This window comes from Maniola hyperantus, chromosome 19 (genome assembly GCF_902806685.2).
Source record: "Maniola hyperantus chromosome 19, iAphHyp1.2, whole genome shotgun sequence".
In the NCBI taxonomy this organism is placed as follows: domain Eukaryota; kingdom Metazoa; phylum Arthropoda; class Insecta; order Lepidoptera; family Nymphalidae; genus Maniola; species Maniola hyperantus.
The window spans coordinates 3,041,299-3,067,024 of record NC_048554.1 but is presented as its reverse complement, the minus strand read 5'-3'; the positions used below and the strand labels follow the sequence as shown (position 1 = coordinate 3,067,024).

Sequence of the window (25,726 nt, the reverse complement as noted above, 5' to 3'; positions counted from 1 at the left end):
CTGCATGCCAAATTTCAGCCCGATCCGCCCAATAGTTTGAGCTGTGCGTTGATAGATCAGTCAGTCAGTCAGACAGTCAGTCACCTTTTCCTTTTATATATTTAGATATTAATTACTTCGTAAAGTTTTAATATCTATCTACCTTACCTATATAGTCAAATATTTTACAACATACACCTACCTAAGTACTTAAGTAGTAGAGTTCCTAATTTTTTGTAATTATATTTAAGTGTTCCGGTCCCAAACGAGACTGCGGAAGCTGGCGCTTACAACGCCGGTATTTTTTTAATGAAAATTGTATTCAGGTCAGGCGATGCGGATGTAGGTTGGATTTTGATGACAAAAATACTACGAAGAACTATTGGAGAGATTCGATTATAGGGAAAGCAGTCGGCCGATCCGTGGGCGATGCGGCATTATTATATAACGACTGCAGGTTAATCATCCCGCAAGTCTTCAGCGACCGCCACTCCAGGAGACCGAGTGCTGTCAAATTAAGTCCGACCGGCCGGACAGTGATAGGTGGGGCTTAATTGCAATCGAGCGGATCTCGATCGGTAATTCCGTGATTTGCCTCACACGGCGGCGCTCACCGGGCGGGCGGAGCGGCAGGGCGGCGGCCGGTCAGCTGCTGCGCGCGGCGCGGTCGATACGCGGCGCGCAGGCGCGGCGCTATCGAGCTCGCACCCGCACACAGGCCGTCGCCGCCGCTCACCGCACACGCGATGCATGCGGGCACCTAGCGGATTCACGCGCGCGGGCCTCATGGGCACCGTGCTGAGCTTCAGCCCGCGCGAGCGGCGCCCGCCCGCCGCCGCCGCGCCGCCCGACCGCACCGCGCTCGCCTACTCGTACGAGCGCCTCAACAACGCCAAGAACCGCGAGAACCGCGACGCGCCGCGCGACGACCGCCGCGCCACGCTCGACGATGCCGCCAAGATCATCTCCGAGAAGACCGCCCTCGAGAAGAACCTCAAGAAGCACTCGCTGTTCATCAACGCTTTGTCGTGGAAGAGGTTTTCCACCGCCAATAACAATAAGAAGAAGTTGGAATGTAAGAGCAAGAGCGTTTCGACGTTCCGGGCGCCGTTGGCGGACAACGCGCCCCTCGACAGGAACAAGAATGTGAGCGTCGGGGGCGCGATCTACGCTCGGGCGCCGGTGGCCCCGCTGCCGCCGCCGGCGGAGGTCGCGCGGACCAACGCGTTGAACAACAACGTGTGCTATGCGGAGAAGCTGCCCACGAGCGCAGTGGGCCCGGGCCCGGTGGCGGCGCCGCGCAAGACGGTGATCCAGGCGTCGACGTCGGAGCTGCTCAAGTGCCTGGGCCTGTTCCTGCACTCGCGCTGTCACCGCTTGCGCGACTTCCAGGCGGGCGACGCAGTCATGTGGCTGCGGACGGTCGACCGCTCGCTGCTCCTGCAAGGATGGCAGGTAAACACACCGCTTTTATGGATCTGCGCACTGTAAACATACCGTTTTAATGGATCTTCGAAACAATATACAAAACTTTGTTTCAAAGGTGCCACAATATCAACTTATTTCATATTTGTTCAGAATTCAAATGTGTTTTCAGTTTGGTACATGTATAAATTATGTATCTACTAAGTATTATTCGTATTCAACAAACTTCAGTTTACTTCCAATCCGATACATATCTAATAATAAGTAAGTAAATATTCTAAAGATGACTTACAATAGATACTTAATATGGTACGATAGTAGTACTGATACATATTATCTGCATCTGCATTATGTCCATGACATGTTTGTGTATATTTCAATAACTTACAATAAAATTCAACACGATTTACAAATTACAACCATACCTTGTCGGCCTGAAATTCAGATTCCTAACCAAGCACTATATACAAATCCTATAGTATTGTTGTGATTGGATAAGCCGTTATTTTGACAAGGTTCCCGAACTGTTCGCGTGTTATCGATTCTGTCTGTAGGGCCATCATTTGCAGGGCATTGTTGGTGCCATAATATGAAAAATGAAAATATATAGCTACTTTATAGGAAATCTAATGAATTCTTAGTTTCAATAAGCTGATTGTTTATAAATCAACTAGCTTATGCTCGCGACTTCGTCAGCATGGACCACACAAATTTCGAACCACTATTTCACCCTCTTAGGGGTAGAATTTTCAAAAATCCTTTCTTAGCGGATGCCTACATCAAAATAGCTATCTGCATGCCAAATTTCAGCCTGATACGTCCGGTAGTTTGAGCTGTACGTTGATAAATCAGTCAGTCAGTCAGTACTCAGTGACCTTTTCCTTTTATATATTTAGATATAGGTAATAATTCTTTCTTACTTTCATAAACCACCATTCGAAATCAAATAAATATTGCAATCGGGGTGGGGACGCCGCGCCCCGCACACCCGCTCAGCCCCCGCGCTAACCCGGTGCGGTCGAGCGTGAGCGCTGTGCGGGTGTGCGCGTGCGGGGCGTCCCCGTGCCACACACCCGAACCATTACCATCTCGACCTGTCGCGCACTATACCAACACATACGTATATAATGCATCTCATTGCTTCATCGCTGTCAGGTGTGCTCCTCAGAATCTCACAGCATTTCATAATCACAACACTTTAAGCTCTATTTTCGCTCACAAGACTTAGGTACATATATGTATAATACTAGCTTATGCTCGCGACTCCGTCCGTTCCTAATTCCATGAAACATACAAGATACCTACCGACCTACATAGGTACAAATTCAACTAAACTGGCAGATCTCAAAGTAAAATGCTATCTTGTTCTGAAGGAAATGTGAAAGGAATAGCACTAATTTTGGACTACACGTGGTTCACAGACATTGTGACATTCGTTGACTACTTTTCATGAGCCATGTTATAAGACGTGGTCGTCTGTCAAGCCAAATTGTATAGAATAGAATAGAATGTATAATGTATTTAGGGTTCCGTACCTCAAAAGGAAAAACGGAACCCTTATAGGATCACTTTGTTGTCTGTCTGTCTGTCTGTCTGTCTGTCCGACTGTCTGTCAAGTAACCTACAGGGTACTTCCCGTTGACCTAGAATCATGAAATTTGGCAGGTGGGTAGATCTTATAGCTGACATTTGGGGAAAAATCTGAAAACCGTGAATTTAGGGTCAGATCACACAAATTAGTATTTCCAACTTTCGAAGTGAGTGACTGTATTAAGTTGGGTATCATATGAAAGGTCTTCACCTGTACATTCTAAAACAGATTTTTATTTATTTTTATGCATCATAGTTTTTGAATTATCGTGCAAAATGTCGTAAAAATACGACTGTAGTACGGAACCTTCATTGCGCGAGCCTGACTCGCACTTGTTTTATTCATGTAAACTTTTTACAAGTGCTTATGAATAGTCAGGTACCTACTTAGTTTTAATTTACCACTGGTTCGGAATTCCGTTCCTACCGAGACGAACCAGCAAGAAACTCGGCGGTTGTAATCAAGCGTAAACCTTACCAACATGAAGAAAGCTAAGCTTTGACCTTATACATCTTTATTTCCGAGTTTATTTTTGTCCCTCAGGAAGTGACGTAGCGTTATGCGGTAACGTAAGGGTTTGGACACACGCAACGCGTGACGGAAACGTTTTCGATGAGGTTCCTAAAAGTTGTACCCTATACGAGGAACTGTATGAAGGTGTTTATACTGCAAAGTGGTCGAAAGAGAACTCACACTGTATGTGTGATGTCTGTTTCACTGCAGTGATACGTTCTTAAACACGGTTCCTTTTATAATAAATCGTACACGTGCACAAGACCAATGTGACATCATGTAGGTTGTATAGAAGCAGGCGTTACTTTGCGAAAGTCCATGATATACAATGAACCAAAAGCTTAATTTGCTGTAATCCGCTGAAAACTGTTTCAGCGGATTACAGCAAATTAAGCTTTTGGTATATTATATATCATATATATATGGCTATTGAATATCATGTAGGTTAACATTTTTAATAGATTTTGAGAGTCGAAACACTTTTACTTCAAAGTCATAATGTACCTTGAAAATCTAAGTTTAAAGTTCATGTTCGTTCATATATCTCAACAAGCGTTCCAAGCAAATTTTTGCGAATTAAAAATGTGCTGCATTCATGTATATCAAGGGCTTTTAAGTTCTCTTTGCTCTGGTTTTATTGTATTTTGATGATCTAATTCTATCAACATTGGCAGATTTATTATGTCATGCTGACTGTTGCTGTGCAGTTACCGTCGCGCAGAGCTGCCGCCCCGCTTTGTGTTTGTCCTGACCTTTAAACTAGGTACCTCACTGTGCGGGTGGAAGCTGCAACCTACTCTCTCATTTTGTTTTCATGCCAAATAGATAAAAGTTAAAAAAACATCTTTCTTTCTGCCATAGTATCTCAGCCAAACCATGGCTACCAACAATAAATTATCTGACATGACATTCAGGGTAACCACCCTATTATTTATTTATTATCCACGAGGATTAAGTTTTTTTAAATCTCGTATGACCACTTTGATTTCTCGGGATAAAATTTCTCCTTTGTCCGTCTCCAGGATGCAAGTTGCAAGCTATCTCTGTATCAAATAGAATTATATCAGCGATTTTATCGGATTTAGGTTTTCGTAGAATCCCATGGGAACGCTTTAGGTTTCCAGGACAATAATTAGCCTATGGCCACAGTCCATACCCGGCATGCAAGTTATCCCTGTACGGAATTTCTGCAAATCGCTTGAGCGAATGGGCCATAAAAAGCTAGCAGACAGATAGACTAATACACTTCGTCCGGGTGGATTTAGGTTTTTAAAATTTCCGTGGGAACTCTTTGATTTTCCGGGACAAAAAGTCAAGTATGTCACTCTCCAGGTCTTGAACTATAACCACGCAAAAAATCACGTCGATTCGTTGATTCGTCGCGAAGGACAAACCAACAAAAAACAAACAAACATACATTCGCATTTATAATATGGGTAGTGATAAAATATACCTAATTTGGCAGTACAGATTATTTTGTTGTGTTCTAAATTAATATTGAGTGTAGCGGTGTTGTTGTAAACAGTAGTTATCTACATTATCTAATAGATTTAGGTACAAAAGCTTATCATAATATCGATCTTCTCAACATTATCCAATGTTCATCCCGAACTCGGAACATTGTTGTACATTTTAAATAAACAGCCCACTTAGGGAATTGGTATTAGATTAATTAATCAATTAAAACACTAGTACTTATTTATGTTACGGAACTTTACTGAGAGAAAAGGCCATTGCAAAAGGAAAACTTCACAATTGAAAATGTAATTAGTCGATTAATTCAATAATTGAAACTTATTTTCATTTAATTTTACTTGAGCTATTGTACACAAATACAGTATTTGTGTAGCATGACTAGCATGAATCTAAATATGTACATGTATATAAAAGGAAAAGCTGACTGATTGACTGACTGACTGACAGATCTATCAACGCACAGTTCAAATTACTGGACGGATCGGGCTGAAATTTGGCATGCAGATACATATTATATGACGACATTCTGCTAAGAAAGGATTTTTGGAAATTCAACTTCTAAGAGGATAAAATGGGGGGTTGTTTGTGTAGTTCACGTGAACGAAGTCGCTATAAGCTTGTAAAAATATATTATGAAAGTATGTACCTAGTCCTTTTGTCTACTTTTAGATGATGTACGACTGGCGTAGACGTTTCGTAGATCTCTCGTAGACCCGGAAGTAACTATACAAATTCGTCCTACTTACTTTTTCTTTTTAGTAACCCCATTTCCCCAGTAAGTTTTGAGGGACATATGACCCGCGACGGCAAATTTCTGTCGATTATGCTGGGTAAGCAATGCTAATCCGAGTCGATATACGGATGGGTGATCGACGCGGAGATTCGAATTAGTTAGGATTTACATCTGCCTTCGCATCTCGGAGAGCACATATTTTAGCCTTCGATCCCGAGTTATTGATTACGGATTATCACGCTTAATATCTGATAATAAGTAATCGTTGAATCTACTAGTGAAATTTTGTTTTAGAAAGTTTTGTATTATTACAAGAAAACCCCTATCATTATGTGATTAATGAACAGAGGATTCGACCCCCAGCAATGAGGAATATCAGGTAGAGAGTGAGAATAGTTTTCATCCCTTTACATACTTATATCATCATTATCAACCAATAGATGCCCACTGCTGGACATAAGTCTCTTGTAGGGACTTCCACATGCCATGGTCTTGCGCCGCCTGAATCCAGCGGCTCACTGTGACTCGTCTGATGTCGTCCGTCCACCTAGGTGGGGGGTCTTCCTACGCTGCGTGCGTCTTCCGGTGCGAGGTCGCCATTCCAGCACCTTGAGACTCCAACGTCTATCGGTTGTACAAACTATGTGCCCCGTCCATTGCCACTTTAGCTTCGCAACCCGTTGAGCTATGTCGGTTACTCTAGTTCTCCTACGGATCTCCTCATTTCTGTTTTGATGATTGATCTGGTTCATACTTACTTTTATGCAGGCAACTAATCACAAAATTAAACTTGTTAATTTTCTAGTTTTTCATCAAAAGATCCAAATGTTTTAAATTTTGTATCACTCTACACTGTAAAAAGTGCACATTGCATATTAACGTCCTTTTTCGTTCATATCTAGGTATGATAATATGAAAAGACTTGACACGGGTGAACTTAATTCACCATGTCCCACTTTGCGAGTGCATCATTGAATTTCCTACGTCATTTTCCTATTTAGGCTCCAGCTCACCTAGATATCTACGGGACTCGCGAACACTAATTTGGCCTGCCATGGTTTTTATGTTACTTTCTTAGTTAGCGAAATCCTACGGCAATTTTTAGGGGTCCGTAGTAAAACAGGCAAACAACCACAAAATTCGATTTGTTAATTTTCTATTTTTACATCAAGAGATCTAATTTTGTGTTACCGTATCTAGTGTAAAAATGCACATTGCACAAAAGCATTCTTTTCGTGCATATCTAGGTATGATAATATGAAAAGCCTTATACGGGTGAACTTAATTCACCGTATCCCACTTTGTGAGTGCATCATTGAATTTCCTACGTCATTTTCCTATTTAGGCTCGAGCTCACCTAGATATCTACGGGACTCGCAAACACTAATTGGCCTGCCATGTTTTTTATGTTACTTTCTAAGTTAACGGACTGCTACGGTAACTTTTAGGGGTCCGAAATACATCAGGCAACCAACCACAAAATTCATCTTGTTAATTTTCTACTTTTCATGTTATGTACCTACTTAGGTAGTCACTATTTATTCGGTATGACCATAGTGTAAAAATGCACATTGCACAAAATACAAACACTAATTATTGGCCTGCCATGGTTTTTATATTACTTTCTTACCTACTTAGTTAAATACTACGGCAAATTTTAGGTTTCCGTAGAACCCTAAAATTTGCCGTGCCTAGGTATATCCAAAGAATTTAAATACCTATTCTGTGGTATTTTTTTGCATATAATATTACTTAGACATTATTAGCACTGCATAAACAAGGATAATATATGTACTTAAATATACGTCGGTACTTCTACTTACTATGTTTATTAAAATATTTAGTTTGGCCATCTTTTCACGGACATAAAATAATATCGATATCTCTATAACCATCTACGTGTCTGGTAGCAGTCCAAGATAGATATTATTCTAATCGCGTTAATTTATTCCAATGACGCTATTTTGGTTCCATTATGACCATTTCCGTCGCACGTGTAAAAATCGGCCAAGTGTGAGTCGTACTCACAGACGAAGAGTTCCGTAGGTACCAACCAAGGTTTGGAACACCCTTCCAGCATCAGTTTTCCCCTCCAATTACAATATGAGTACCTTCAAGTCAAGAGTGAATAGGCATCTTCTAGGCAAGCGCGCTCCATCCTAGGCTGCATCATCACTTGCCACCAGATCTGATTGCAGCCAAGCGCTAGTCTATAAATTAAAAAACCCAAGACACTTTTTTTAATTTTCATGGCGGTCATTTTGTTTTTATTGTTTGTTGTTATAGCGGCAATAGAAATACCTACACATTTTGTGAACATACTCTCTATTACGCTTCACGAGATATACAGCCCACTGACAGACAGATGAATGGATGGACGGACGGACAGATAACGGAGGCTTAGTAATAGTAGGTACGGAATCTAAACGTGAAATGATAACATTTTTTTTTATTCAGATACAAGTTAGCCCTTGACTGTAATCTCACCTGGTAAGTGATGATTGCAGTCTAAGATGGAAGCGGGCTAACCTTTTACGTACCGGAACGCTAAAACGCTTGGCGGCACGGCTTTCCGATAGGGTGGTAATTAGCCACGGCTGAAGTCTACCACCAGACCAGAAATTTAGAAATTATAAAATTTCAAACCCCTGCCGGGAATCGAGCCCGGAACCTCCCACTAATAAGATAACAGCACTCACCACTGCGCCAGGGAAGTCGTCAAAAACGTAGAAAGGTTTTCACGGCACGTGTACGTCTTGTTCCCCTTTCATTGCACAATGGAGTTACTTATTAGCACAAAAGGTGGACTTAATGATTAAAGCTTTGTCTCTCCGTCAATCTTCGGATGAGCGGAAAAATGTACTTACCTACCTCTCGTAAGTGGGTGGTGGATTAGACCAAAAGAAAAAACCGGCCAAGTGCGAGTCAGGCTCGCGCGACGAGGGTTCCGTACTACAGTCGTATTTTTTAAACATTTTGCACGATAATCCAAAAATTATGATGCATAAAAATAAATAAAAATCTGTTTTAGAATGCACAGGTGAAGACCTTTCATATGATACCCCACTTGAAGTTATCTTACTTCAAAAATTTAAAATACTAATTATTAATTCATGACCACAAAATATTTTTTCGTGCTATGTAACCACTGATTCACGGTTTTCAGATTTTCCCCGAATGTCTGCTATAAGACCTACACCTACCTGCCGAATTTCATGATTCTAGGTCAACGGGAAGTACCCTGTAGGTTTCTTGACAGACCGACAGACAGACAACAAAGTTATCCTATAAGGGTTCCGTTTTTCCTTTTAAGGTACGGAACCCTAAAAAACTTCAGATGCCACAAGTGAAAAGTCTGTCCTGAATATTTGACGGCACGATATAAAAGGTTCTTACTCAACCTGATGGGATGATGTTTCACCTTAAACAGCGGCGCTACGTTCATTCAATATGAATGTAGCGGGCGCCCCCTCAATCGATATTCGCCTTGCTGTCTTGGTGAATGAACACTATTTACACTTTACGACTACGCGACGATATGTCGTGTCGTTGGATTCAGGGGATCGTATGTTCGTCTGTTCTGTCAATGCGCACTTTGCCAGCGTGGCGGTGGTGGTGGGCCGGTGATGGCTTGATCATGATGATGATGTCTTTCTATATACAAGTTCCACCAAAAATATACCATGGACGTGTGTAAAAGTTACCAATAGAATTCCTTTACTTTTTAAATTTTCTTTTTTAGTACTTATTGCTTAATCAACCCTTTTCCAGAAGAGTTAAGCTATGAAAATGAACTGATTCCATTGGTTACACATACATTTATTGAACAGTTTTGGTGAAAAGGCAGCTGCCTATACCTAAAGATAACAAACTAAAGTCTAAACTACAGACAAGAGGTCATCTATTTGCTGTAATAGAGTTAATACTCGAATCCTCAATCATAACTTTCGATTTCACAATTATAATTAAGTTTACCTACCTGATCAATAATTTTGTATTTGTTTTTTTACGTAGAGATTTGTGAAACTTAAAAAATCTTTTTACAAAACGGATCAATATTGGAACAACCAATTGCAATTCACGCGAGAATTTTAAAGAGTGCAATAATGGCTTTCCGTGGTGGTTGAAATTAGCTGGTCACAAGTTTGCTACGTGTACGATATTGTATCGTAGCGTGGTCGTGTGATGTAAAATGCCCAGCGACGGTTTGTTTAGAGCGAGAGGGAGGTATAGCGTGATCCAAGGGGTTTGTGACTTTGTGTTGTAAAGAGAAGCCATTAAAGAAAATGCGCATGCTAATCAATACGCAACCAAATAATAATAGAAGTGAGGTAATTGTTTTAATTAACTAACTCTTACTGCTCTAGTCGTAATAATATTGTACTAAATTAAATGCTGCTGAAGCTGTGATAGCCTAGTGGTTAGAACGCCCGCCTTCTAATCGGATGTCGGGGGTTCAATCCCGGGCACGCACCTCTAACTTTTCGGTGTTCTCCATAATGTTCTCAAAAGTGTGTGAAGTCTACCAATCCGCACATGGAGAGCGTGCTAGACTATGGCCAAACCCTTCTCACTCTGAGAGAAGATCCGTGGTCTGTTATGAGCCAGCGATGGGTTGATCATCATCATCATCATGAAACTAAATAAACACCGTCGCTAACCGATAGAGATCTACTGTTAGACGTTTGTCTCTTGTAAGGACTTCCACACGCTGCGGTATTGTGTCGTCTGGATCTATAGATCCAGGCTCCCTGTGACTCGTTTGATGTCGTTTTTCGACTTAAGTTAGGACTTAAGCAGATTCCCAATAGGTTGGGGATCTGCCAACGCTGCTATTTCCGGAGCGAGTTCACCATTTAAGCGTCTTGGGACCAAAAATATACCATTGCCGTCCAACAAGTCTCGCTTGTGATCATTGCGCGTATCACTCTTGGGATCGATAGATCACCGCCCAAGGTGAACTCCTACTAAAGCCCTCATATCCTCGCTATAGAAGACCTATATATACTAAAAGACCATCCTAAGCCAACCACGAAAATAAGTATAAATAAATTCCTAAATTGACTTAGTCTGAAATTGAACCCGGGACCTCTCACTTATATAATACAAAGCAGCAGAGCACACCACTGCAGCAATACACTCGTCAAAACTTCACCTACATTCACAGCCTCTCATGAAAGAAAGAATGGAATAAAGAAACTTGATTCTATATTTCAACCAACACAAAGGCGCCATCTTTAAAACTGCTCATTATACTTTTCATGAAACAAAGACGCTCGCGATTTTTCTCCCTTCCTTATCCGCATTTCGCACCTTCGAGTTTTCAGCTCTACTTATCTCAACCACAGGTTTCTGAAATATTTTTCTTTACGATCATACTTCTATAGGTAGGTATATTCATACCTAAACAGGCTTTGACGAAAGGTACAGAGATGAGATAGCTTGCATTTTGACAACATACATACTTTCCCCAGCAGATCAGAGTTCCCGCGGGATTTTTAAAAACCTAAATCCACTTGGATGAAATCGTGGACTTCAGCTACTTAGTTCCTCATAAAATATAGACCTAACCTAGTTACTAACAAGTAACAACCGACAACACTTTTAATTTTTCACTAACTTTCAGCCGTTTGTAGACAGCCAAAAATATTTCTACCCCCATTTATTAGTAACACAATATTTTGTACACGTTCTTGATTATCTTTGTTTACTCTGCGTTCCGAGTCGAGCACTTAGAGAATAAAGCTGTCCGAAGGGATTTCGTATTGGCCATAGAATTTAGAATAAGTAAAGAAGTGGTATGAAATGCCACTGCGCAATTATGTAGTAAAACATCTGTGCACTTCATTGCGTAAACAGGTGAAGGCAATCCGAACCAGGCAGTTGTCGATGCATTTGATGATTCAAATCAAAAGTACTTAAGTAGGTAGGTACTTGTAAGCGTTAATTGAACAAATAATATTTTGATTTTGAACATACGATTGCTTTGGATGCTAGGGATATGATACTACTTATTACTTACTTATGTGCTTTTGAATTATATCTGTAGATGCGTAAGTTGCCTAGAGGGTATGTTGGGTGGCTCTCTGAGGGATAGATTGGGCGGACAGAGAGATCTGTCAGAGAACCAAAGTAACTAATATAGCCCTCTTTATTTATATATTAAGTAGCAAGCTGAAGTGCCTGTCGGCCGGCCATATCTGTCACTTGATGGATACCTTTAAAAGGTGGAGAAAAATTGATGGATGAGGAAGGTATATTGACCGTGTGTGGTATTAGGTGGCTTCCCTCCAAATGTCCAATAATAAACGCTACAGGCTGATGGAGGGATGGATGAAGTTGCTAAAAGTCAGCGATTGTCTTGGCATTAAACATAACAGATGCCATTTCTATTAACATATTTAGAATTCTATGGTATTGACCTTTCGAATTGAGGTTTGAAGACTTCAGCCGTTCACTCTGCTTCAGTTCAGTGTATGTAAACATTGCGTACAATTTGCTTGTTTTGGATTTTTAGCTAATGTAGGTATGTGGAGGGAGGTACAATTTTAGGCCTATGACGATGATTCAAAAGCACTACTGAGGTACCTTCCTACTTGTAAAAATGTATTTGAATAAAAATCGTTCTATTTCTATTATAGAGCATTAAACTAAGTCCCTTTAACCTTAGATTAAGAATTAAACCAATCGTTAATCTAAGACTCTACCTTACAAATATTTATAATACGAGAAATGCAACCAGTGGTAGATTTATTTAACGATTCAAAGGCATTTGTATAAATATTTGGATTTTGAATAAAAATCTGTCTATTTCTATTTCTTTGATAGGCGGCTTATCATAGGCCACTAAAATAAACCACTTTACCCGTACGATAGGTAGGCACCTACTCGTATAATTGGGACTCAGACAGAATTAGGCATGTAAATTAAATTGACGAAGTACATACATGAGAACTTGGTTGTTTACCTACTGCCATCACGTTATAAAGTTAGGTAAATGGGCACCTATAGGGCTGTCACTTGCTACCTTTATCGGCAAATTTAGTGAACAATAAATTGAACCTCACATTTTTAGCCAACAAAAATTTGTACCTATAGGTACTATTCGTATTTTGTACTTAGTACTTACCTACTTTGAAAACTAACGTACATTACTTTCGGCCGCGTACTGTATAGAGATAGCTTGCATCCTGGGGACAGATATAAAATATTTTGTATCCCGTATATAAGAATTGGCTTACGTTGTTTATGAAAGCTTTACATCAGCTTAGACTAAGGCTGAGATCTATAGAGCGTACTTTGACTTTGCTCAGACTGCAAACGAGACAGATTTTCTCTGTCTCGTTTTAACTCTGTCTTAAGTCTAAGCAAAGTCAGAGTGCGGTCTACAGATTTCACGATTTCACCTTAAGACTTAAGTGCAACATAACATAAATTACAGCTTACCTTTCGGATCAAACCTGTTGTAAAAATTACTCGATCAAATTATACGTAGGTATTTGGGTCACTTTTTAGTTTTTTTTTAAATAGAGATAGCGAGCAATTGAGCAGGCGGGTCACCTAATGTGAAGTGATTACCGCCGCCCATGAACATTTGCACTTTGCAGCACCAGGAGGAACCGCCGATGCGTTGCCGGCGGCCTTTTTAGTTTGCAAAATAAACGTTACCATTTACACTCTTTAAAAAATGATGTGTGGCAACCCTAATATTATTAAATATTGAACAAAGGCCTACCTACTTTACGGGACACATGTTCTGTTTTAATACAATTATTATCATGCCGATCAATATCAAGATATTTATGAGTCACTTCAAGGTAAAATAAAATGGATCTTGATAAAAATATGCTCTAGTTGTCTACATCAAGAACATCTACGGCATTATTGCCAAGTATAGTAATCACAGCAGAATTGTACCCCGTAAAATGCACAAGCAGAGATCTCTTCAATCTGCTCGATGCCGCCGAATCCGTTAACACTCATTTTTAGGCTATTTATAGTCTCGGCTTGTCTCTTGGTATGGGATGGGAATGACCAAGGCTCAAGGCAACTTTATTCCCCGTTATTGCTTTTTAACGGAGATTTTAGATTGACCTTCGATTGTCCGACAGAAGATTAGATTCGTCATAGATTAGACTAACAGGAGGGTAACCACAAAATTTGTCTCATTTCAGGACGTGGCGTTCATCAATCCGGCAAACGTGGTCTTCGTGTACATGCTAGTCCGGGAGCTGGTGGACGGAGAGCGGATAGCGCGCCCGCAGGAACTCCAGGCCGTCGTGCTGACCTGCCTCTACCTCTCTTACTCCTACATGGGGAACGAGATCTCTTACCCCTTAAAACCTTTCCTAGTCGAAGACTCCAAGGATAAGTTCTGGGACCGATGCCTTTTAATTGTTGACAGACTGTCGTTTAACATGTTAAGAATTAACTCCGAACCAGGGTTCTTTACGGAGGTTTTCACCGAGTTGAAGGCTTGTGGGGTTGCTGATAACCCTCCCCCTGCACCTCCGCACCCCGCGCCCGCGCCCCCGCACGCTATTTCGGCTGCCTGACATACAGAGGTCGCTGTGCTTAGACTAGCACTGACCGACCGGCCCAGCAGAGTTTGATGTCGGCTTTTAACTACGGAAGCTCTTGGTCAATCGTCGATTGTCAAATGGACGACAAATCAGACATATAGGTAAATTGATAAAATAAATTAGAACCGAATTGCGATCTAGGTATACCGTTATATTTACTAGTCTTGGTATGTTGCGTGTGTGAATGTATTGTAAGTTTGAGCGAAGGCGATTGTTGTCCACAGTTTGATCAAAGATGTCTTACTCGTCAAGTAGGAGCCATAACAGATATGATGCTTTTAGCATCAGCTATCAGCGATTTTACGACTGCATCGCGTTTAAGCGATTTTGACGACTGTCTGCGTTTGATCGCTGTATTGAAATAATTAATCGATCGCTGTGACTGGAGATTAGGTATATGTGTGCGGATTGGAGCGTTCAGTCAAGGCATCGAGCTTCCGAAAAGCAACTAAACGCCGATCGCTGATGCTAAAAGCATCGTATCTACTATGGCCCTTAGTCCAAACATTGACCCAGATTGAGAAAACGATGAGCTTGAACTTGACGAGAACAACTTAAATTTTAAGTTAATGATTTTAATTAATTTGCTCAGTTATCTTTGTTATGATTGACCAAGGCTTTTTAAATCATAGCCGGAAACAAAATGGACTTTAAAATATATACATACATAGATTAATCTGTGAAGATTTGGAAGAACATTAATTACAAATTCCGAATAGGTAAGAAAAATTGTGGAAAATTTTGGCAAAGTAGGTGATATTAAGCCGATTGTTTGTACCTATCTACCGCCACCAGGGGTCCGCTGGCAGGCAAGTTTAAATTTTCATACTCTAGTAAAATAAAATTTTCATACTCTGGTGAGAAATGTCCTATTCGACTACAGTACCTGTACTTATACTATGTATGTTATTAGTTTTATTACAAACTTTCAGCTTGTATAAGTTACTAAACGTATCTCAAAATTTTTCACAAACTCTTAGTCTAGAATTTAAAGTATGTGCACGAAATAGAAAGAAGATTGGCACTTTGGTGCGAGCGAGATAACATTATAAAGTGCGACAAGGCTCTCTTGGCACTTGAATGACATTGATAGGGGGGCGCTGTTGGAGAACAAAGGCTTAGAATATTCAAACAAGAACAAAGGGGACACTTTGACGGCAACGTTAGTTCCGATTTTCACCACGTGCCAAGATAGCCTTGTTGCACTGTATTTATTAGTGTGCGTCATAGACAAGCAACACACTGACTTTTTATCAAGCACGTTTTAATTGCCGAAATTAATTCTATTTTGTGGGTACTATTAAAATATTAAAATGACCATCGTTCTAACCAATCTTCAATAATACATCTGAGTCTCGAGTGTACCTACAATTTTCGCTATAACACTTGTAATTGTATGTGAGATATTTTAATCTCTCCGAACCGCTTAGGTGGACATTACCTAAGCGGTTCGGACAGATTTGCAATGTTTAATCGACCAATCAAATCAGATATCTTTGAAAGATAACGTGATCATTTTCAAGGCATCTATTAAGAATGATTGGTCGACCGAAAAAATCTCCTCTCCGCTTCGCTTAGATGGGAACGGAAAAATAGGAAAAATAGTATCCAAATCCAATCTATGGCGTACTCATAGATTAATTATTGGTCTCGCTCCGCTCTGCGTAGGTACTATTTGATAGCTACTGATGGTTCGTAATACTATGATTTATAATAGATGAAGCCAACTCTTATGGCCAGTTTTAAGCACTTGTCCGACCGCCGACGATTAGCGAGAAACGAGTTGAGCTAAAAACCGGAAACAAGCTAGCGAGCATCGAGAAGCGAGTGTGTATGCGCGAGTGTTTTGAGCATCAAAACGGCGTTTCTAAGCGAGTTCTTTTTTTGGTAGCTCTTGTCGCTGCAACAAACTACTGGAAAGAGAGAGTTCTCACCGACACTGCACAGTCAGCAATCATCTTTTAATATACTTAGCTATTAACTCTTTTATGGACTCGGAATCATACAACGATTGTACGTTTCTTGAGCGAGAAAATAGTCGATAGCTATAATAATCGCTTCTTCGTCGGCCGGGTACTACTAAGCGGACCTTAGTAGTCCCGGTTTTATAGTTTTTACGAGTTTACTGTATGGGTAAAATACCAAAAACGTAGGGTGCCCTTTTTAAGAAGCATCTTAGCAGTATTTTCTAAATACACTCGAGCCATACAAACATAGAGTTAAGGAAAAAGCCTAATCATTGAGAAAGCGTTCACTTATTATACTGAATTGTCTTGCTGTAATTTATTGTATGTCTGTGTATTGTAGGTAATTGTCTGGTAATCTTATTTTTCTGGCTCAGACTAAAGGAAAAATGACGGACGGAGTCTTTACGAACAAAGCAAAAATGCATTAAGACAAAAATGCATTCTATAAATTGGATAAAAACCAACGGATGCAAAAAGGATCCAACTCAGAGAGAGAGTGTAGTAAAACACCAACTCTGTCTGGGTCCAATTTTTTTTTGGCATAAATACGTCCCTGCTTATTGAAGTCGGCCGTTTGTGAAAATTGCATCTCGATTTCCGGAACTATTGTTACAAGCTTGATAGAGAGAGAGCCAGCGCGTGCCAGGTCTGACTCTTAGGCCATGAGTATTTTAGTGTCATAGAGATTTATTAGCGTATGATGGACATAGTCTACTACTATAACAGCTATGATAGGTAGTGTACCTACTATTTATAGTCTAAAAAGTATAATATTTCTAAAAACTATAATAAGACATGCCTACAAGGTGTTTAATTATTATTAGGTTTTTAGAAATTTTTATTAAAAATTAAATGAGAAATAAAATGCTTATTGCAGTTCGATTGCCGTCAATGTATGGTAGTGCTACGGGTAAGTTGTGTCGGGTGTTATATACATAGCATAGCAAACATTGCATCGTGTGCACCGCTAGCTTATGGAGTAATCAGCTTTTCAGGCATCATTATTTTTAAAACGTTTCTGTCTATCTTTTTCCTTTAGTCCGTGTTTCAGACTGCACTCTTGCAGCGGCGTTCTAGTCCAATAGCGCAGCGGTTAGTTAGTAAGTTAGTTTCGTAAATGTAGTGAATGATTGTATTGCCATATAAGTAGTTAGTTGATATTAGAAAAAATGTCTGGCAGCCGGGAGGATGCAATAACGCGGCAGCACCGTCGTATTTTCCAGTCACCAATCAAAAGCGGAATCACATGGAAATCCCCGTACAAGTGAAAGTAACAGAGCTAACTTATGTTAGAAAGAGATAAATGCTGTAAGCGCGTCTTTTTCTTTTGTATAATTATCGTTGATCAAGCGTTGATCAGTTGTACGAAGTGCCCCGTAAACATGTCAAACATGTTTGTCAAATATTACGCGTTTGTCAAATTATTTGATCGTCTGCGGTCGTGTTTTACAAATTACGTGTTTGGTTGACGGCGTGTGTGTCAAACATGCTTGAAGGTGTATGGATGCGTTTGTTAAACAAACTACGTCTTTGTCAAACATGTTTGACCGTTTACGGGGCACTTTATATCGCGTAAAAATGGCGTAAAATTTAACTTTTTGTGTCAAATTTCATGTCAAAAGTATGATTTTAGTCCTTATCATGTCCTTATTTTAAAGGTAGTGCGTACTTTTGACAAGACAGTTGCCATAAAGAGTTAAAATCGCGCGTGTGGAGTCATTTTGTACGGACTATAGAAGACGCCAGGAAGACGCATTGTCGATGGTTACTCTTAAGTTTGATTTACACACAAGTTAGTTATGTAGCGAGTTTTGTAAATTGCTGATTTGGCAAAAGGTGATTCAGACGGTTCATTTTTGTTAATTTCTTTGATTCGGCATCCTCCACTCGAAATTAAACGTCTGCGAGACAAAATGAATCAAAAGTGACAAACAAAGTAAGACAATCACTCGAATGAACCGTCTAATATCATCTTTAATCATTAGTAGACAGCATCGCCGCGCGCCAGAGTGAAGAGCAAGTTTACTTGCTTGATAACTTGACTCACTTAGCTAATAAATACGTAAATAATTTATTATTACTCCGGTAAACCTTTCTAAAATGTGTACGTAAGTATGGCCGGCTCAAAGCGGAATGATAAGGCGAATGGCGTACATTATATTAAACTAAAACTAGGTAAATTTTGCGAATGATTAAGCGTTTTGTACAGTTAAAACGATTAAAATACCTATATTAAGTACTAAATATTAGTCTAGTTTAGACAAATGACCGTCAGGTGTTAAAATACGCCTGAAAGGGCACTCGGTTTATTAAATGAAATTAAGAAATGTGTACTTCACGTTATTTAAAAAATACAATATAGGTACCTACTTGCCTACTTTTTCAGATGTCCCGAAATGTTCATCGTTGAATTAAGGTTGTTCGCATTTAAAGTCGGTTATGAAGTTAGAAGATTGATATTTCTAATGTGTAGAAAACTGGCTAAACTGTGCTCCATACTGGACAATGGACTTTGTATAGGTTGGTTGGATTAATGGCTAGATTAAATTGTCAAACTGCTTGTCAAAATCAGAAATTAATTTATAAATATGTAGTTAGTGGCTTTACAGAATCTCGTAATTATCATGCTTATCTTTGTAAAGATAGTAAAATTGCACTATTTTAAACTGACTTTTATTGAACTTACCGAGTGTCGTAGAGTAAGTAAAATCGTTTAGTCGTAATGATTAAAAAAAAGAATCTCAAAAAATATTCCAAACTCATTTACGATTGGGTAAAGTAGATGTCTGTGATGTTTATTGAATTATATACTTAGCTATACATTGGTGTTATAATATTGTTTTGTTATACCTATTTTAATTTTTGCTATTTTTATTTGTTGTATTAGTTTAAGGAATCTTACGTTTAAGGCTCGCACACAATTTGACGTATCACACCGCAACGCATTAATCCGCATATTTTATCAATTGCATGTTTTGCGAAAATTAAGAAATAATAAGAACCTCATAATATATACGGTAAAGTTACATTAATACGTATACGCAAAAAAATATTTTAAACGAGTTATAATGCAATACGCTGCGGTGTGGCACACCTTGATTTGGGCTTAGTTTTAAGGTACCTATTGGATTAATTAAGATGTTAATTAAGTTGAATTAATTTCTAATGATATCTTTAACTGGTAAACGAGTTTTTGATGCCGTCTTCACTGAAACAAAATCTTTAATATGTTTAATATTCATTTGAAGTAATTTATAAGGAGTTATTGTTATTGTTCGTCAATTCACTTTAATTTATTAGAAGAATCGTTCACAAAAACAAAGTTTTGTTGGAGCTACTATATCTTTTAGAAATATGGGTTAAACAGAAATATCCTAAACGTGCATTCATAGCAAAATATATTGTTAGCCATGTTCTATATTGGTTCTGGTATGGAAATCACAAATGCTTGACTGGTGAATGCCGAATGGTGAAATTGAATTGTTGGTAATGCTTGTTGATAAGGTCTACCTTAGTCTACTATATTGGAGATGGTAATATAAAACTATATCATGAAACCAACGAAAACGCTTATATTTACGAGTCTAATAAATAGTTCAGTGACATTAATTACCCGCATGCTATGTGGCTGGTAAAAATAATAAATAATTTCAGATAATAATAAGCAACTAGTTTATAGATGTTAAGAATAATATTTTCTGGTCAGTCGAAAGCAGTAGCCTTATGATATGAATTTGACGAACTTTCAATAACTAGGTAGGTTTACTGTTTAGGAAAACCAAGCTAGAAAAAAATACCAATTATGTCTAGATTAATAAAACTTAAAACCAGTTTTCAATTGTTATATTATAATTTGCCATTTGTTTCTAGTCAAATATTCTTAGATTTCTGTGTCTATCCTTTTTAGATTTTATGTATCTATCGATATTTTATGTATGGTAATATGTATGTATCTATTTATTGCCACCGTTCTTGTTTAAATTTGTTTCTGGAAGATAGTTAAGATTGTGATGTACATTCCAATTATAATAAATACCTACGTCTTATTAAAATAAAAAATAAGTCCCGATGTTTGAGTGACTGGTCCCTATGATCTCTTTGAATTGTAATTAGATATTTGGAAGTGTGCATGCATTTGAAGGTACTTAATACAATTCAGGTACCTCTTCTAATTATTCATATAACTCACGTTTGTTAATTAACCTACTGTAAATATACCTTATTATTAAAAAAGTTTCGTATATACAATTACGGTGTTTTATTTTCTTGGAATACTTGGAAGCCGAGAAAAATTAAAAGCTAAAAATAATATAATGTTAAGCAAGAACTATTATTAATAAAATTATTAATAAAGGCATTAATATAATAACTATTATCATAATCGCTATTTCACTTAGACTAACAAACTGAAGCGAGAGTTTGGACCTCAATGGTGTTCGGCCTATGTCCAGCCTCTGGCTTTCGCTCAGCAGTCGAAGTGGGATAGCAAGATCCATGTTAAGGGGACTCACTTCAGTGCTTTCTTCATACAAACGTAGGAGGGAAAATACAACAATATTCGATATTGTACGCACAAAAATAAGAATTATATCGATTTATCTCGTCTTTATCTAGGTTCATTGATACATAAAACATTGAAAAAAATATTCATTTAAAAGTTACGAGCCTCAAAAGATCCCTATTTTAACACTAAATTTATGACAACTTTGGGCGTAAATAAATAAGATTAGGTATATGAAAATTTGGGCGTAAATAAATAAGATTAGGTATATGAAAATTCTAAAAAAAATTATCATTAGACATAGTTTATTTATTCATTAGTTGAAATAACTTTACTTTGCAAACATAAATTCAGTAGTTTTTTCTCAAAAATACTCTTCCTAAACCCCTTTCGCGCGCTTGATTTCGGTGAAAATCATCGTGCCTCTCAGCTTTCTCATACAATGTCAAGTGAAAAGCAAACATGTTACCCACGTGCGCTGCCAACTTCGGTCGAGCGTCCTGCGTCACCTTAATAATATGCATTGCGTTTTTGGTCAAGCTAGTGGCTTGTATACTCTCCTAGTGTATAGGCCGCATTAGCATTCCCTTTCCCTCCCACATTTTGACAATGGCATTTGGCGACTGGCGTTGACGTGTGGTTGACGTTTAATTTTGATGTTTTGATTTTCCCGGATTGAGTTGAAATGTTTTGAGTTTTGTTTACAACATAGAAAGTTAAAAAATAAAAAACAATGATTTATATTCATGCAAGCGTGTTCGTATTACACGAGTTTAAGTTTTAACTGCTATATTATACTTACTTCAATAAAGTTTTTTTTAATAATAAATACAGTTTGATAGGGATTGAGAGTTGCGAAAAGTTTCTTCATAAATCTAGGGTTTTCCAATAAAAAGGGACAAAATGGGTGATTATCCTGACCCTGATGAGGAGTATGAGCTCATGTACGCGGATGATCTTGAACTGTTACGTGAAATGGATGACGATACAGGTACAACCGTAATATTGAACAAAATAACCTTAAAATATTTTAAGGTACCTATCTGATAGAAAATTTATTATTTTTTCATGGATGAAGGCTCTGTCCTCACAGTTATATATTACCAACTCTTGTATCAAAAATTAAAATAACGAAATAGCTCGTATTCCTTAAGACCCAGTTAGGGTTAAGCGTAACCCTAGTAATCGTAAGAAACCTAGATAAATTACCCAGGAAATTTTTTAAAACACGTGAAAAACAAATAAGCAGTGATTTTCATTTTTTAAAGAGCAAAAATTAAACTAGTTATTTTAACATTTTATAATGAGAGTAGGTACTTAAACATTTTTTTACTGTGCCAGTTTAATTATGAGTTGCTTTTTTTTTTGGTAAATAACCTAAAAAATAATTGTAGATTTGTCAGTATTAATATTTGGTTACTCTCCTATAATCAGTTTTATGCCTGCAATATTTCAGATATAAATCCAGTCAGAGCAAAAACAAATCCTGCCAAAAGAAGTCTCGACTTTTCAAGTCCAATAGCTACAAAAATATCCACAGCATCTCAAAATAATACAGAAAACAAACAAATCCACAATAATTCACTAAGTTTATCACAAAGTTTACAACCTTTGGAAGATGTACTTACTCCAATTAATAATGTATCAAGTCAAAAACAAGACATACTTACTCCAGAAATTGTATCAGATCAAAATATACTTACTCAAGCAAATGCATTAAATCAAGACATACTCACTCCAATAACTGAAAATGTATCAAATAAACGCACAGCTGAGGACTTATTTGGTGATATTAATGACATAGATTTTGATAATTTTGAATTGCCCAGTAAAAAGCAGAAAACTGAAGAAGAAATTGACATGGATTTGATTAACAAAATTATTGAAGGCAGAAAAATTAGGCAGATGTTGGCAGAACCTGCTACTAGAGGTTATATGGATAAGAAACCTAACTTTAATCTTAAGGAGAACCTAACAAGGAATATACCTAGGTTTGTACTTTGAACTAAGGCTTAAAATACTCCTATCACAAAAGAGTTGTTTATTTGAATTATTAAAATTAGCCATACTGAATATCTCACCAAATCATCATCAACCGATAGACGTCCACTGCTGGACATAGGTCTCTTGTAGAGACTTCCACATGCCACAGTCTTACGCCGCCTGAAACCAGCGGCTCCCTGCAACTCAGTTAATGTCGTCCCTGCACCTAGTGGGAGGTCTTCCAAATAATATGTGTTATTATAAATTTAGCAGGGATAGCCTAGTGGTTAAGGTTGATTGGCCCTTCTAGTGGGAGGTTAGGGGTTCCCGAGCATAGACCTCTCAGTTTTCAGAGTTATGTGTGTTTTAAGCAATCAAATATCACCTGCTTTAACTGTGAAGGACCACCTCGTGAGGAAACCTGCATGCCTGAGAGTTACCAATGTTATAGCTAGCAGGGTGTGTGAAAGGAATTTTTATTGCAATAGTTGATTTTAGTATGAATGTGTCCACAGTCCTTTTGTACAAAATGTCTAAATTATGGTGAAAACCACATTGCATTGCACTGAAGTTTATTAAGAACCAGCTTATGCTCGCGACTTCGTCCTTGAGGGCTACACAAATTTCAAACCTCTTTTTCACCTCTTTAGGCGTTGAATTTTCAAAAATCCTTTCTTAGCGGATGCCTACGTCATATCTATCTGCATGCCAAATTTCAGCCTGATATGGGTCCAGTAGTTTGAGCTGTGCATTGATAGATCAGTCAGTCATTCAGTCACCTTTTCCTTTTATATATTTCGATAAGCCACCCAAGTAATTAAATATTGTGCTCAGCTATTGTCCAAAGTCAAGGATATTGTAATATTATCCACAGACAAACCCTTAATAACTTTGTTGTATGTTTATAGATGGCCATTTGTACCTTTTACCAAATGGGATGGAGATAGAGTATATGTAAGGTTGGAGTCAGAGGAGTCATGGGAAGACTCTCTGGACAGAATCTCAGAGAAGTTGACTTTACAAGTCACATATGCAGCTACTTGGGAAGAGGCTAGAAAAATTGTGAGTTGGTTTATTTTCCAAATCATGACCACTAAGAATCTTGCCAATTTCTTTATTGACACAGTAGGTTATCTTTCCATCTTAAGTGGCAGTCCTCTTGTTCTCTTTCCATCCCATTTGGTCCATTTTTAGCGTTCCGTACCTCAAAAGCGTACCGCAAAATTAAAACAAATACGACTGTAATATGGAACCCTCGGTGCGCGAGTCTGACTCGCAGTTGGCCGGTTTGTTCTTTGGAGGACTAACCACATAACCAATCCAACGCTATTTAAGTCTCTTGATATTTTTCGACACATCTGTCAACTGATCAGCTACAAATTGTTTATTAATATTATATTGCAGTTGGAAGCAAAGAAACAGCAGAAGGAATCAAATGAATCAGTTCAAGAAGTATCATCAAGTGACAATGAAGCAAGTGATCTGTGGGTGGAGAGGTATCGCCCCAAGTCGTACATTGACCTGCTCTCTGAGGAACCAGTCAACAGGGCCTTGTTACATTGGCTCCATTTGTGGGATAAGGTAAGAACATCTCATAGTGCTGAACAGGTTGTGCTTATTGTTCTGTCACCAACATAACACAAACGAAATTATGTTTTAGAATTGAATTTCGAATGTTTTTTGAAATCATGTTTGTGATTGGTTGATGACTCAAAATTCTTATATTTGGCATTATTTTATACTAGCTGATGCCCGCGTCTTCGTACGCGTGGATTTAGGTTTTTAAAAATCCTGTGGGAAATCTTTGATTTTCCGGGATAAAAAGTAGCCTATGGTCACTCTCCAGGTCTTAAACTATACCCATTCATAAAATCACGTCAATCCGTTGCTCGGTTGCGACGTGATTGAAGAACAAACCAACAAACAAACACACTTTTGCATTAATTATAATAGGGGTAGTGATTAAAAAAAATTGCAGGTAGTTTTCAAAAAAGATGTTAAAACCAAAGAACCTCAGCACCGCAACACATTCAGCAAGCGTACTGGCCAGTTCCAGCTAAGCAATAAGTGGAAAGGCAAGAAAGAAAATGAGCCAGAAATAGATGAAGATGGCCGACCGCACCATAAAGTGGCTTTATTATGTGGACCGCCTGGCGTTGGCAAAACCACGCTAGCACATTTATTAGCTAGGCTTGCAGGTAACATTTGGTTTACTTCTCTATTCTGTGTAAGTTAATTATTAAAAATACAAAAACTCTTCATCTTTCGATTATAAGATATGAAAGTAGTAATTCTTACGTGTTCATTTATTTTGGAAAAGGCAAGAAAATGAACCTCTAATGAAGGTTTATTTTTTTATTTTTTTTTATTTTTCATGTACCAAAATTGCATTTACAAAGTAATAATAAATTAAGTTACATTGGAAATGCTTATCTCTAAACAGAGATTTAGTTAGAAGGTTGTTAAGTAGTTATTTTTTTTGCCTTTTTATACAATCAATTCACAGGTGCCTTAGAGGTTCATTTTCTTGCCTTTTCATCCTAAGGCGAGAAAGATTTCTTTCTTGCCTTTTCAAAAATAATTTATTGCTTGCCTTTCATTTATCGGATGGAAAAGCAAGCAAGAAATTATTCTTGACGTTTCCTTTATTTTTGAAAAGGCAAGAAAAAAAATGTTTCTTATCTTTTCCTGTCATATAAAAAAGGCAATTAGATGTAAAAGATGTAATTATATTGTCAGGTTACAGGCCAGTGGAGCTGAACGCTTCGGACGAGAGAAGCACAGAAGCGTTTCAAACAGCGTTGCAAAGTGCTACGCTCATGAGGTCCGTTCTAGATGCTGAGAGAAGACCCAACTGTCTTATATTAGGTAATATAAATAATCTGCTTTTCAGTTATAAACTCATTCAGAATCGGCGTCGGGGTTCCGTACTACAATCGTATTTTATCGACATTTTGCATGATAAATCAAAAACTT

General features: G+C 38.3%; 2 protein-coding genes across 2 annotated transcripts in view; both read left to right on the top strand.

Annotated features, from left to right (window-relative positions):
- The first annotated feature begins 606 nt into the window (after positions 1-606).
- On the top strand, positions 607-20,514 carry Cdk5alpha (Cdk5 activator-like protein). Its single transcript, XM_034978820.2, has 2 exons — positions 607-1,434; positions 13,892-20,514. Exons 1-2 carry the CDS (start codon positions 730-732, stop codon positions 14,270-14,272), a joined length of 1,086 nt encoding a protein of 361 aa, XP_034834711.1. The 5' UTR covers positions 607-729; the 3' UTR covers positions 14,273-20,514.
- Positions 20,515-21,417: 903 nt separating this feature from the next.
- cutlet (chromosome transmission fidelity protein 18 homolog) overlaps positions 21,418-25,726 on the top strand; it is a 44,375-nt gene continuing 40,066 nt past the window's right edge. Inside the window, exons 1-6 of the mRNA XM_034978769.2 lie at positions 21,418-21,758; positions 22,224-22,758; positions 23,659-23,812; positions 24,155-24,331; positions 24,729-24,948; positions 25,490-25,618. Coding sequence (XP_034834660.1) covers positions 21,671-21,758; positions 22,224-22,758; positions 23,659-23,812; positions 24,155-24,331; positions 24,729-24,948; positions 25,490-25,618 — 1,303 coding nt within the window. The 5' untranslated portion in view covers positions 21,418-21,670. The remainder of the gene's footprint in view (positions 21,759-22,223; positions 22,759-23,658; positions 23,813-24,154; positions 24,332-24,728; positions 24,949-25,489; positions 25,619-25,726) is intronic.

What these genes read in the sequence shown, in the direction of transcription:
- Cdk5alpha (XM_034978820.2), top strand. Translation starts at nt 730, where the DNA reads ATGCGGGCACCTAGCGGATTCACGCGCGCGGGCCTCATGGGCACCGTG. An exon ending in TGCTCCTGCAAGGATGGCAG is followed by an intron (nt 1,435 to 13,891) that starts GTAAACACACCG and finishes GTCTCATTTCAG; the next exon opens with GACGTGGCGTTCATCAATCC.